The following is a 14,357-nucleotide window of genomic DNA, read 5'->3' as shown; positions in this document are numbered from 1 at the left end:
GAATTGGAATGTTGATATTTTCTTTAGCCCAGAAATTTTACCAAATACCTCATCATGGGGTAATTCTAGAAACCGCCTGCAAGGTCTGGCCATTCTTGTTTGTTGCAGCCAGTTCTTTGGTGGGTTGCTTTCAAAATGAAGGAATGAACACAGGGGCAATTGTTTATTAAATGAAAGACTTCTCCATATATATTCAAAAATATTTGATTTTTGAATCCTGTTTTCAAAAGTTGTGGTTTTTCCTGTATAGTATTTGCAGCTAAATTGATGTTCTTATTTGTGTATGAAAAATGGTTTCTCACTTGAAGAGGAGAGATTTGTCCAGTTAAAGCTGATGGTAAAGCTGTGTTACAGAGCTAAATGTTGCCCTGTAGGCACAGCCCTATGTAGGGGGCAGTGCAGAACTATGTTGTCCTACAGGGCGCTCTAGGAGCCCCAGTCTCTCCATGAGCTCTGCTCACTGGAATGAGCCCAGTCTGTTCTTCAGGCCAGTGAAGAAAAGAGCAGGGCCATGGTTGTACCTCCTCCCTGCCGACTTTGGGTGTATGAAGGATGCTGTCCCTGCAGTCACTTAACTCTGTATAAACCAAGGAGCTACTCACTGGCCCATGTCCCTGTCAAGGCTGCTTCCCCACTCTGAACTTTAGGGTACAAATGTGGGGGCCTGCATGAAAACTTCTAAGCTTAACTACCAGCTTAGATCTGGTCCACTGCCACCATCCCAAAGCTAATTCCCTTCCCTGGGTAGTCTTGAGAGACCTTCACCAATTCCCTGGTGAATACAGATCCAACCCCCTTGGATCTAAAAACAAGGAAAAAATCAATCAGGTTCTTAAAAAGAAGGCTTTTAATTAAAGAAAAAGGTAAAAATCCTCTCTGTAAAATCAGGATGGAAAAATAACTTTACAGGGTAATCAAACTTAAAGAGCTCAGAGGACCCCCCTCTAGCCTTAGGTTCAAAGTACAGCAAACAGAAATAAACACTCTAGCAAAAGGTACATTTACAAGTTGAGAAAACAAAGATAAACTAACACGCCTTGCCTGGCTGTTTACTTACAAGTTTGAAATATGAGAGACTTGTTCAGAAAGATTTGGAGAACCTGGATTGATGTCTGGTCCCTCTCAGTCCCAAGAGCGAACAACTTCCCAAACAAAGAGCACAAACAAAAGCCTTCCCCCCCCCCCCAAGATTTGAAAGTATCTTGTCCCCTTATTGGTTCTTTGGGTCAGGTGTCAGCCAGGTTACCTGAGCTTCTTAACCCTTTACAGGTAAAAGGATTTTGGAGTCTCTGGCCAGGAGGGATTTTATAGTACTGTACACAGGAAAGCGGTTCCCCTTCCCTTTATAGTTATGACAGTCCCAAAGACCACTCTCTAGCCTCAGGAGTCCAGTCCCTTTTCTTCAGGACTTCAGTTCTGTTTCTTCAGACTATTTAACATATCGCTATGCCCTTTCCTCCCTGACCCAGGTTCTCCTGCAGGGTTACATTCACCTGAGAGTCATAAACTGGGTTCTTTGCTCTGCCCTGGAAACTCCTGTAGGAGCCTAACTACTCCCTGCCACTCTCATTCTGAAATGCTTTTTATGAGGACCATCTGATCTTCCAGCAATTCCTAGCCTGCAGCCTCAGCTGAGAGGCAGCTGATTAGTCACTGACTAATGAGTGGGCCCAACTCTCCTTAAAGGCCATCCCACCTGTGAAAGACTGTGACTGGCTGCATGGGATAGCCAAGTGGGGAGATCTCTTGTGTCCTCCCATCCTGTGGCCCTATGCAAGTGCCAGTCACAATCTGGCTCTAAGGCTCGCAAGATTCGTTAAAGCCAACTGTAGTGGCCTTTCTATTTTACAAATACTCAGGTTGACCAAGGATAACACTTAAATAAAAACTGAGTATAGAATTACCATTCTGAAGAGTTTAAATAACAGCAATTAAGCTGGAAAAGCCCTTTTATGTTATTTGCTCCATCTTCCTGCCCCTGCAAGATTTATTGCATTTTATGACCCAATTTGTTCAGATTTATTGATTAAATGCTACATATTGGGCCAAATTCATCCTTGCTTTTAACTCCATAGATTTCAATATAGTTGGACGAGGGATCAGTTTGGCCAAGTATCTTCTACAGAATATTGGGAATAATATTTCTTGCCTTCGGATTGGCTGATGTCAGTGTTTCAAAGGTCTCTCACAGCAAGGGATTTTTTAAAAATCCAAGGTCAATACTGAAGTCTAGGGCAAGTATAGATCTTATCAAACAAACACTCATTGCCTGGGAACTATGATGTCAACAGTCCATACTGATGTGATGGGCCAGAAGCAGCATGGGGCAGTAGACAGGGCACAAGATCAGCTTTCAGGAAATCTGGGTTCTTTTCCAGGATCTGCCACTGGCTCACTTTCCAATCTTAGAACTAAGCACTTAATTGTCCTGTGCCTCAGTTTTTCTCTCAATAAAATGGGGATAGCACTACTCCCCCTCCCCTTCGTAGAGAACTTTGAGATGTACAGACTGCGATTATTATTATTGTCAGTGGTGGCATCAAGTGTGTTCTTGACCAGTTATAACTGGAATATGTAAATAAACCAAAGTACTAACGGAAGCCATTCTCCCATAAATACGCATGTGCTTAACTCTATATGCATAAACGATCCCATTGATTTCAATTAAACTACTCACATAGCGTAATTAAGCACATATTTAAGTGTTTGCAGAATCAGGCTAGAATGTTCTACCTGTTGTCTTCTGATTCTCTACTGTAATAAGAAAAAATAACAATAGACTTCAAAGTGATGATATATGGAAGTTCATGCCACTATACATTTAACTCTACACCATCCCCCCTGCAGAATGGTTATTCCTAATTGGGTCCACAAACCCCAGCATTAAGGTTACTTGTGGTAAATATTGGCTCTGACTTTGATATTGTCAGTAAATTTTTGCTGACCAAACCCAGTAATTCTTGTTTGCATATTTGCCTACGGTATTTTGGATTCAGCTCCAAAAGCTTAGTGTTAAATTCTGTTTGTTAATAAGGAGCCTTAGTCATGACAGACTCCACTGTGAATTAATGAATATGAAGGATATCAAACTGACCTATTTCTAAGTGTCCCATTCCATTGCCAGAATTGTTAATATTAGAGCTGGGTGAAAAACTGATTTCTTTTTTCAGCTAAAATTTTAACTATGGGAAATGTTCCAGTTTGCAGTGGAATATTCCCCCCTCCCCCCAATAAAATGTTCTGACTAGGCTCTCAAGCTACCGGGGGAGAAAAATCACACATTTTTGTTGAAAAAATGTTGATGCTTTTATCAGAAATATTTTATAACAAAGCTCTGACCAGTTCTAACTAGGCTATTGAATAGTTATGGAACGAAGGGGCCCGAAATGATGATTGCTTTGAGTCCACTGAAACAATCTCAATCTAGACTCAGAAGCGAGTCCACCCACCCTGCACTCTGCAATCTAGTAACGTGCAGGTTTAGATTTAGAATATGACTTCCCTGTCCTGCTTGTTTCAGTAACATTTTACTTTTCTTCTTTATATAGTTGATGGATTAGACAAGGCTTCAATTGCAAATTCTGATGGGCCAACCCCAGGATCCCAAACCCCTCCTTTCAAGAGAAAAGGCAAACTCTCTACCATTGGCAAAATCTTTAAACCTTGGAAATGGCGGAAGAAGAAGACCAGTGACAAATTTAAAGAAACATCAGCAGGTATGTGTATGGTCATTTGTTAACTGTAAAAATTGCTTTCATAGATTGCTCGATTTTTTTTTAAGGCCAGAAGTGACCATTACATGGTAATACTTCAAAAGGTACTGAAGTTTATAAGATGCTAAAGAGACATTGTAAAGAGTTTTAGGCCCAATATTTGACATACCTTAACTGATTCTTACCAGGTGAGGAATAACCTAATTAAAACTCTATCATCAGTTCTGTCACTAAGAACTTTGCTAAATAAACAGCAATTTTTTTTACCTACCGCATTTCATATTCTTTTAACATAGAAAATATATGTTTATTGATGAACACGGGGCCATGTGCTGTCTTCCCCCAGAGAAATTTGGGATGGATAGGTAAAATATTCCCCCACCAGTCAGTGACTCTGTACTCTAGAATTTGTTCTGTAGCTGCTTCCAGACAGAATGTGTAATAAATGACCAAGTCCTCATCAGCAAACACACTGATTTAATACACACTATGTACCTCAGCAGATATTTTTCACAAATTCATACTATTAATACGTCTGTAATTAAATAACATTTTGTATTTTATATCAAACCACTTCTACAAGAATGGAATATCAATTCTCACATGCAAGATAGATAAGTAGTATTATTAGTCGCATTTTACAGATAGGGAAAATGAGGCACAGAAGTTAAGACTAACATTTTCAATAGTGTCTGCTTAGTCAGTTTCCTTAGTTCTTGAGGGCCTAACTTGAGATACCTGGGGCCAAGTTTTTCCAAAGTGTTTAAGACCTGTGATTCCCATTAGGTTGGGCCTGAGCCAAGTTATCTCAAGATGGATGTCTGTAAACTCAATTACCCAAAATCAGTGGGTATTTGAAAATGTTGCTCTATGCACATATTTTTCAAAAGCATGTTCATAATTTGACATGTACCAGTTTATGTACCGGAAATACCTAATATTGAGTGCAAATCAGAGCCGTGTCTTGCCTGGCCAGTTACTGGGCAGAGAATTTGCCTCAAAAGTTTGATCCTGCAAGGTGATGAGATGCTTGGCAGACATATATAAAAGAAATAAGTTCCTATTTCACTCCATTTATAGCCATGTAGAACAAAGTCTGCCATATTTTGATGGCATGAACTCTGTCCCTAACTGAACAAATATATGCATAAAGTTACTCTTGGGTGTAAGTGTTTTCAGGACCAGGGCCAGAGTTCACACCATCAAAACATTGCAGGTTCTGCTCTACACAGCTATAAATGGAGTGAAATGGAAACTTTCTGTTTTTGTTGGTTTGTTTTTAAGATTTCATGGACATTTGCTCACAATTTATTTTTTCTTACAGTTACTAGTTCATTCCCTTGAAGGGCCCTGAAATTCTGAAATGCACTTCACTCTAGGTGTCATGTTTTTTCTAAGTGCCTTCCTTGTTTCTTGAATCATAGAAATTTCAGAGACCTATCATCCTCTGAAACTTTCATCTAAATAGGGCAAATCTTCCCTTTATTTCTAAATTACTTTGATTGTTAGTATGTAGTGGGCTATTTTCCTATAGATTATTTAAAACCGCTTTCAAATAACTGTTATTTCAAATAAGAAATATCACTATACTATGGTAAAGGTACAGCTAGGATATGAGGTAACTTAGTTATCATGCCGATATAATGAGCAATCCATATTTACTAGAATTTAAAATTGTGTTTTAAAGTTACACTACAGGTAACATTTCAGATTCAGGTTCTGTTCCTATGTATATGTCAATAATTATTGCCTGATTAACAACTATATTTATTAATAATAATGAGATTATTATGAAGCAGTGACCATTTTAAATACTGAATAACTAATTCTGCTGTGTTCATGTAAAGGATAATTGCATCAATTTTCACTTGACCTAACTTTTAAGTTTCAATTCCTGACCTGTGGCACTTCTGGTTTTAAAAGCCTTCCTTGTCTGGATTTAATCAAACAGATAATACAAAGCAGCTGTTTACCCCATGATTAGAGTTAAAGTTTAAACTGGGTCTAACCTAAAACCTAATCCTAACAATTACACAGTTTTAAAATCTAAACAGTCTAATCATTCTTTCCCCAAACCTTACCGATTAAAGAGAGGATATTTTAATGACTGGATATTTCTATTCCTACAAACCTACTTTGGCCAAAACTATTTTTCCTTTTAACTTCATTTATTTCAGCTGAGTTATTTCAGAGGTGAATTTGTCCTTTTGTGGCCAAGTTGGAGGAACTCTTCTCCTTGTCCCTGTGTCCAATTTATGTAGAGATAGATTGTGCCTTTTAGGAACTGTCCTGAGTATATGAGTGCATTGCCAGGACGGGATGTGTCAGGCTGTGAACATCACTGTGTTGTGTCGTGACATGATGTTACAATGTGATGGCATTTCACCTGCCCAAAGACATTTCAGGACTGAACCAACATGCAGGATATACGACAGTCCCATTAAAATCGGTCCAGTCTGCTGATAACTAGGACAGATGGCGGCTATCAAAGACACAGCACCAAGTTTGAGGCACCAGCAACCATAACACCAGGCTCTGGTCCAGCTTGAGAGAGAAAGCAGAGGCTGCTTAGTCAGATCTTGATTCAGATTTGATCTGATAGTGACATAAGAGTTGTTTGTAAGATGGCTACAGTTGAAATTGGGTATTTACGTGTATGTATCATTTTTCTTTAACAAGCAGGAAATAAGAAATCCAAACATTTATTTTTAATGTTATCTGATCCCTTAAAATGTTAAACCCATATCATTGATATTCCAGCAAATAAAACCCCACACAAACATACATCACATTCAGTAAACACAATGCACAGGGATCTAGATGCACAAATGTTGGGTAATTGGATATGGAACCTTTAATTTCTGTGACAGTGGTTTGACTCCAGACCAGGAGGGCAGTGACAGTAAATTATTACCATGTAAAGGCTGTCTTGTAAGGATGAGCCCGGTAAGGCAGATGAATTATATTTGGAAGTTATCCTTGTAACTTGTCTTAAAATGGAAACTATGATTAACATTTAAAAGGTCTCAAAAATTGGGAATATTGTGGCTAAGGCCATTGTGAGACTGAAAGGCCTGTCTTGCCCCATATGGAAAAAGTCTACGGAATGGCCCAGGAATTAAATGTATGGAGTACTATAAAAATTAATAGGGTTTTTATTATTATGTATCATTTATGATTTGTGTTCCCATAGCAGCTAGGATCCTTAGTTATGGAATAGAACCCCATTGTGTTAGGCGCTGTACAAACACAGAACATATATAACAAAACAGAGGGTGATCTCTTTTTTAAGTAGTTTTTTAATCATTCTTAGAATTCTATAGAAGGACTATAATTCCCTATCGTATTGTATATCATGGTGCAAAAAAACACATGGAAAGTAAATCAATTTCTGTTAAATTCTATAACACTTTTGCATGTTCTACACATTACTTGTGATTTTGAATACTCTGCTCACACTGGCTGCAGAGGGAAAACATTAGGACAAATAAAAGTAATCTATCAGACTTTTTTTTTAAGGGCAGAGAGGAGAGGGTTTGAAATAGGTAAGCTAACATCTTTTTTTGTTTGATATAGCAGAGTGTAGGAGAAGGGAAAAGCAGAATCACTTTCCTGAAACACTTTTAAATCATGCAAACTGTTTTCTTCATTTCAGCAGTGATTTCACAGCACAGTCCTTCAGGTCTGAGAGACCAAAACAGTATTATAGATTAGGTTTAATGTTTTGCCTCTTCAGGATTTCAATTTTTTAACTTTTTTGTCTTCAGATTACAGTATAGAGCTCTATTCTGCAGGCAGAACTCACATACAGGTTAAGAGATTTTACATTGAAAAAGTGGCAGACACACAATGTCGTTGTTAATGAAGGAGTATAGACCATGGGTATGTGTTAGCAGATAATTACATGGATCTGAGAGCTCTTGTTGGAGAGCTCTGTCAACTGGATCATTGTTTTCATCAAATCCATTTTATAAGACTTTTTATGCGTTCTAATTAGCTGTGGAAATTAATGACGTGAACAAGGCAATGCTAATGTAAAGATCCCTCTAGCAGGGAATGACAGAAATAGAAAGGAGTTTAGGATCTGGCACCTGCATAGATATAAATCCCTTTCCCTCAGTGACAAGGTTGGCAGCTGAACTTCCCTAATAACTTGGTTTTATTAGCCACAACCAAATAGTGGACCTGACTGTAAAGCACCTTCTGAACTAAGTTTTTCTCCACTCCCAAAAGGACTTTCAGGTGCATAGAATTTTTCAGAAATGGTCCAGAGTTGTCTTTTGTTAACTTTTATTTCATTATCTTAACTTGGCATTTGGCTAAGGCCTCCTACTACAAGCCTTTACAATATGCAATTCAAACCAGTATACAGCATTCAGGCCATTTTTTTTTTTTTTTTTTTTTTTACTGAATGTTTACCAAAAATAATGCTAAAAGCGAATGTTTTTCTAAAGTGTTGGGTTATACAATTTATAATATTTCAGTGCCTCTCTTATTCACAAAGTGCCAACAGAGAAAATTCTCTGAATATTCTATAGAAAATGAAGTTGACATTGTAAACAGCAGACCCAGGAACTTGTGGTATTTGCTTTAATATTTAGTAGACTGGTTAATTTTTTTACTTTTCCTAGTGAGTACATATATTCTATTTTAATTAAAGACTAAGGGCCTGATTCTCCACTCTATTTCATTGATGTTATGACTGTGAAATTCCATTTACTTCTATGCAATTACACCATTATGATAGAATGGCGGATCAAGTTCCAGATTTTTAAATATATTTTTTGTATTTATTTGTAATGAACATATGCACAAAAATACATTGTTGCCAATGTTCACAATATTTACTGTTTTTTTTTTAAAGCCCAAGCTCCTGGAGTCCTGTTATTTCCTGAGACTCTCAGCTTTTACTTTAAAGAAAATTTAAGTTACTAGCCTTCTTGGTTGCAGAGAAAAGCTTGAAAATGTGAACCTGAAAAGCTCAAAAAAGTTAAAAACCCCAATTTTTAAAAAAGTTGAATTTAATACATTCCATGATTTTCGGGAGTCTGACTCATGATTTTGAATCCTTGGGTTTTGCAATACTGCACATGTACAGTACTGTAGCTTGTGTGTTGTTAAGTTAGGTTCACAAAAACTGGTTGTGTGAATTTTGGAAAATCTGGCCTGAAATATTTAACTTTTTTATTCATCCGTCTACATTAATAAAATACTTTATAATATGCATACAATTTTAATAAATCTATAATCATAAGGTAGCAAATTTAGATTACCTAATGGCCCTATCTTATTGTCCTTACTCAAGCAAAACTCTCATTGGGTTCTGTTGGTGTTTGCTTGATTAAGCAGCACTAAATAATCAAATAGTGCACATCTTTAAATATACACTACATAGTTTTTTACTGTCTGCAAATATATTTTCACAGCACAAAACATATCAAGAAGCAGGGGTTGAATTGAGGAGAAACTGGTGCTGGTACACTTCCAACCTCTGCGTACAAAATAAGGTACACCCTTGCCAATCACCAAAATGAGATGCTGCTCACAGTACATTGTGGAAATGTCAAAATATGACCATGCATGATCTCTGGGCTCTTTCAGCTTGAGTCCCCCTTGGAATGGCTTGATTATGCCCCTTGGATCTGCTACAGTCCTTAGGCTTGGCTTCTTGATTTGGGGCAGAAAATGAGGGGCGATAGTGTCTCAAATGCTACCCGCACATGATACCAAAATGAATATTCACTCATAGTAAATTGCACAGATTTGTGATATTTTTGTTGTTTTGCATGAGGAATGAGCTAGTTAACTATCAGAACATTTAAATTATCACTAGGCATCTGAATTAACACTTCCCTGTGATGACTGGGCCCTTTCACATCTTGGAGCTATTGTTCCAGGCTCAGGAAAACATTTCTGCATCAATTACATTTTTGAGGTTTTCTTCACAACCATAACAGCTAGAGAGACTTGCTTTGTTTTAAAAAAAAAATGAAAGCTGAGATTCTGGACAACAAGATAGTACATTAAGAGAGGTGCCCCCATGCTAAACTGCCTCCATCAGAGCCCTGTCAAGAAAACACTCCACTCTGATTCACATAAATTGATCCATTGACAAGATATTCTTATTTTTTCCCTTTTCTTTAAGATGTTTAATGGAGATGAGCCCAAATAAACCTCTGGAATGGAATATGGGAAAATTTAGAACCAAATTTAGAGCTGAACTTTGTGGCTCAGGCACACTGTTGTTGTTTAAAGAAATGTCAGTAGGGAAAATAGGATTGCAAACCTCCTTCTCCTCCCACTACTCAGATAGCAGTAACAGTCAAACAAATGCACAAAAGAAAGGAGTTAGAGGCAAAGCTAGCATGTCTAAACCTAGACCATTTTAAACCCATTCTGTTATTTGTATTGCACTTTGAAAGTGTAAAGTAGTATTAAACTGTTTAACATTAATTACTTTGTTCCTAAGTGCTGCCACATCTCCTTACACTGAAGAATCTTAGTGTCTCTCTTCCCTGCACAGATACCTCAGGCTCTTACTCAACTGTTTTCCCTAACATCCCTCCTGTCTACATACAAAACCTCTTCAGCTGAGTGTGGTGGTGCTTTCAATCTGGGCTAGCTGGCCTGTCTGAGAGCTGCAGGCTAGAACTCAGGTGTTGCCATCACTCGGGCTAGTAACCCACCCAATCTGAAGTAAGGACACAAGCTAAACACTCCAGTGCCTTCCCACATTTCCGCCTGTGTGCCCAGAAGGAGGGACAAGTTCTCCCACAATTCACTGAGAAAGAACCACAGAGCGGCTCAGCTTACTGCAGCACAAAGAACCCTAGGCCATGCTACCAGAAGTCCTAGCAACCAAACACCTAGATGAGCACAGCACCAATGAGGACCTAGTAACTCGGCTAGGGCTTAGCAATGTGGCTGCTCCCACCCAGGCTAGGCTAACCTGGGTGCTCAGGCCCAGGTGCCAATCACTGACGTTAACTGCAGTGAAGAAATATTCTTATCTATTATGGAGCCTGTTGTCAAGACGTGTACACACAGAAGACCTATAGGAAAGCATTGATTTGCTCTTAAATTCTCTAAATATGTAGAGTAACTTTTATAGACTCCTATTAAATTCTATAGTACTTTCCCTTAAAGGGGGTGAGGAGGTTTGAAGTGAAGCCCCATTTGGGCTGAATGCATCCTATCACAAGCTGCTTCCTGGAGATAAAAAGTTCATCCTTATACCTACTGAAGAGAGATTCCCAGGACAAGCAGAAGTTAAAAAGTTGCATTTGCTTAGCAGGTGACTCTTGTTGCCCCACCAATTAATGCAGCAGGAAAGACATTACCTGCTGACCTATGATGGAAAAGGAGCAGGGAGTTCACAGGTGCAGGGCAGAAGGGCCTCTTCCCCAAACAGCTGGGAGGGGAGATTTACCTATGTTTTGGACAGAGGGGTGTGTGTGTGTGTGTGTGTGTGTGTGTGTGTGTTACAACTACGAAGGTAGCACCTGGCCTAAGATTGTTAGCAGAATTATTGTCCTGTTTTTAGCTTGTTCTCTTAAAGGCCTAACAAATATCCTACCCTGGTAAATACGTGTATAGGGAGAAGACTTTTGTTTTCAGTCAGAAAATAGAATGTCAGAGAGTCTTTCAATTGACTTCACTGGGCTTTGGATCAGTCCTTTGAAATAGGGCCTTGGTGTATAGGCTTGACCGGGCTGTACCATGGAGTTTTCTTACAAAATCTTCACGTAATTGTATTGTACTAAGAGCTGAAAAATCTACATAACATATGGTGCAAATATTTAAAAAGATGGAGAACCAGATATGGAAATATTTGTACTGATGTGGGAATGATGGCTGGAATTTTTCCCTTTAGCAACATATTTTCCATGCTGTATCTCATAAAATCCATTCACTGTGAACCCAGTTGTGCACTTTCTGTATAAAGGGCTTTTAAAATAATGTAAAAACAAACAGTGAATGGCATCAACTCAAGATTTTTCCTCTCCGTGTCTATTTGCTGTAGAGGAAAAGAAGGCAGAAGTTCATATCTTGGCATGAAGCAGCTGCCACTTCAAAGCCCCATGGTAAGAGTGTATGGAATTGTGGCCAGAAACCATTTTTAGTTTGATTAGATCAGGATTAAGCCCAGAGAAAAACTCAAAACTAAATCAGAATCAGCTGGGGCTCATCTTGGAAAGACCAAAACAAAAAATTGGCAGGTATCTAGGCTCTCAGATTACTTTTTAAATGGAAGAATGGGGATTTTAAGACTGCTTGAGGCTTACCGTTACTGAATGGCACGAAGCATTCTTTTTGCAATAAATAAATAAAGTTGATTCTTTACCTTTCCATGAAAAGTAAGTCCTATGTTGAATTGGGCTACTGCAAAAAATACAGTAGTCAGTGAAATCCCTTGCACGAGTAGGGTTTACCAGGGTGAATGGGGATTGCAGGATTAGGCTTACACAAACTATGCTATATTCACGCACTGTGTCACAAAACCCAACCTTCCCATCTAAGGATGAAGCCTTGGCCTCATTGAAATCAGTGAAAATTTTGCCATTGACTTCAGTGGCCAGGATTTCACCCTAAGATTTTTGAACTTGTTGGAGAAGGGCCTCTGGGAACTGAGTTTGTATCACATTAGCATTTCTTAGCAGGCAAGCACATTGTGCTTATGGAATTGGTTGCATTTCATAACATGAGTATGGGGCACAATGCTATCTAGTTTACTAGATCTCCAAACTGAGTTTACATTTCTGTAAAACCACAAGGATCATAATATCAAGTAAAAGGCAGCTATGGTCAACAAGGTCAGTTAGACTAGCAAACAACACTGATTTAGTTGTACTGCATGAGTATATAAAACATGCTATATTAAAATACTGTATATTACCATATCTGTTTCACATTAATATTATTTTAAAATCACCATATTTGATGATGGAATTTAATATAGAAGAATTACTGTGGTTTGCATTACAGCTTCCAGGAATGTGCTAAGTGGCTTACAGTACAGGTAGAAAGCCCTGGTGTCTTGTCCCAAAAAACTGTATAATTTATAGCCCTGAACCTGGAAAGAGATTCAGTGATGTGGACCCCTGTGTCCACTTGGAGTCCTTTAGACTTCAACAGGACTCCAAGTCAGTGTAAAGGTCTACCAGGGCAGATCCCTTTGCAAGACTGGGGCTTTAGTATCAGACATAGTGTATGGGGTGGGGATAAAAAACAGTACAGAAGGGATCTAAGGGCGAACAAAGGTAACAGCAATAAGATCTGGTGGTCACTTAGCTAGTCATGTGCACATCCTCGTGGTTAAGTTTTTAAAAGCATTTGCAAGGACAGTATTTCATATTATGACCCTTCTGAATGAGGAGAAGGTGGTAGCTTGGAAAATCAGAAAAGGGAGACATTTCAAACATGAGAGACAGCATGAATAAAGATACAGAAATGCTTGTGGCAGGATCAGCTGAATGGTGCACTGAGGCTGGTGATGTTAGTGGAGCAGGAGGGGATAGATTTATGTTGGGTCTACAAGGTAAATTTAAGAAATTTAAGCTCAATGTAGTGAAGGAGAAAGAGCCAGCAGAAGTATTGAAAGGTGTGGGTGGGAACAACATGGTTAAATCAACAGCCAAGGAATAAAGGTTATAGTGGATCACAAACTGAATGAGAGTCAACAATGTGATGTAGTTGTGAAAAAGGCTAATATTCTGAAGGATTTCATTTAAGATACCGGAGGTAATTGTCCTAATCTGCTTGGCACTGGTGAGGCCTCAGCTGGAGTACTGTGTCCAGTTCTAGGCATCGCACTTTAGGAAGGATGTGGACAAATTGGAGAGAGTCCAGAGGAAAGCAACAAAAATGATAAAAGGGTGAGAAAACCTGACCTATGAGGAAAGGTTAAAAAAAATGGGCATGTTTAATCTTAAGAAGAAGACTTAATGTTATCAGATTTCCCCTCAAATATGTTAAGGGTTGTTATAAAGAGAACAGTGATCAATTGTTCTCCGTGTCAGCTGAAGGTAGGGCAAAAAGTAATGGGCTTAATCTACAACAAGAAAGATTCAGGATCAATATTAGGAAAAACTTTCTAACTAGAAGGGTAATTAGCCTATTCCAGCGCTTAAGGAAGGTTGTGAAATTCCCCTCACTGGAGGTTTTTAAAAATAAGTTGAACAAACACCTGTCAAGTATAGGCTAGGTTTACTTGGTCCTGCTTCAGCGCAGGGTGCTGGGCTTGATGACCTCTTGAGGTCCCTGTCAGCCCTATATTTCTATGGTTCTATAATTTTAGCCACTGCATTTTTAATTGACTGAGTATCAGGGAAGCCTTGTTGTAATCAAGACAATCATGAAAGGAAATGATCAGGCATGAATGAGACTTCTAGTTGTGTCCATATTCCCTTGGTGTATTGTAAGCGGCATCCATCGCATAGGCTATAGTTTAGCCTGCCTAACACATTCCATTACAAGACCACTATTTTTGATTATTTATAACTTTGCCAAACTTAAACTGTTTTGGGCTCAAATTTTCCATGATGGGTATCTGACTCAGTCTGAGTTGTGTGGGGGCTTTTTGTTTTTGTTTTAAATTTCATCCAAAAACAATTCAGCCATTTCCGAGAATGAGAAAATATATAT

At 38.6% G+C, this 14,357-nt stretch overlaps 1 protein-coding gene across 4 annotated transcripts in view; it reads left to right on the top strand.

The window, feature by feature from the left end:
• Nucleotides 1-14,357, top strand: part of PHACTR2 (phosphatase and actin regulator 2) — a 207,053-nt gene that overhangs the window by 131,084 nt on the left and 61,612 nt on the right. For all 4 annotated transcript variants that reach the window (XM_054024328.1, XM_054024325.1, XM_054024327.1 and 1 more), the window contains exon 2: nt 3,549-3,716. In XM_054024328.1, the coding sequence (XP_053880303.1) occupies nt 3,549-3,716 (168 nt within the window). The remainder of the gene's footprint in view (nt 1-3,548; nt 3,717-14,357) is intronic.

The sequence above is a fragment of the Malaclemys terrapin genome, chromosome 3, assembly GCF_027887155.1.
Source record: "Malaclemys terrapin pileata isolate rMalTer1 chromosome 3, rMalTer1.hap1, whole genome shotgun sequence".
In the NCBI taxonomy this organism is placed as follows: domain Eukaryota; kingdom Metazoa; phylum Chordata; order Testudines; family Emydidae; genus Malaclemys; species Malaclemys terrapin.
Note: the sequence above shows the minus strand (reverse complement) of the source record. Positions and strands in the feature narration are given on the sequence as shown.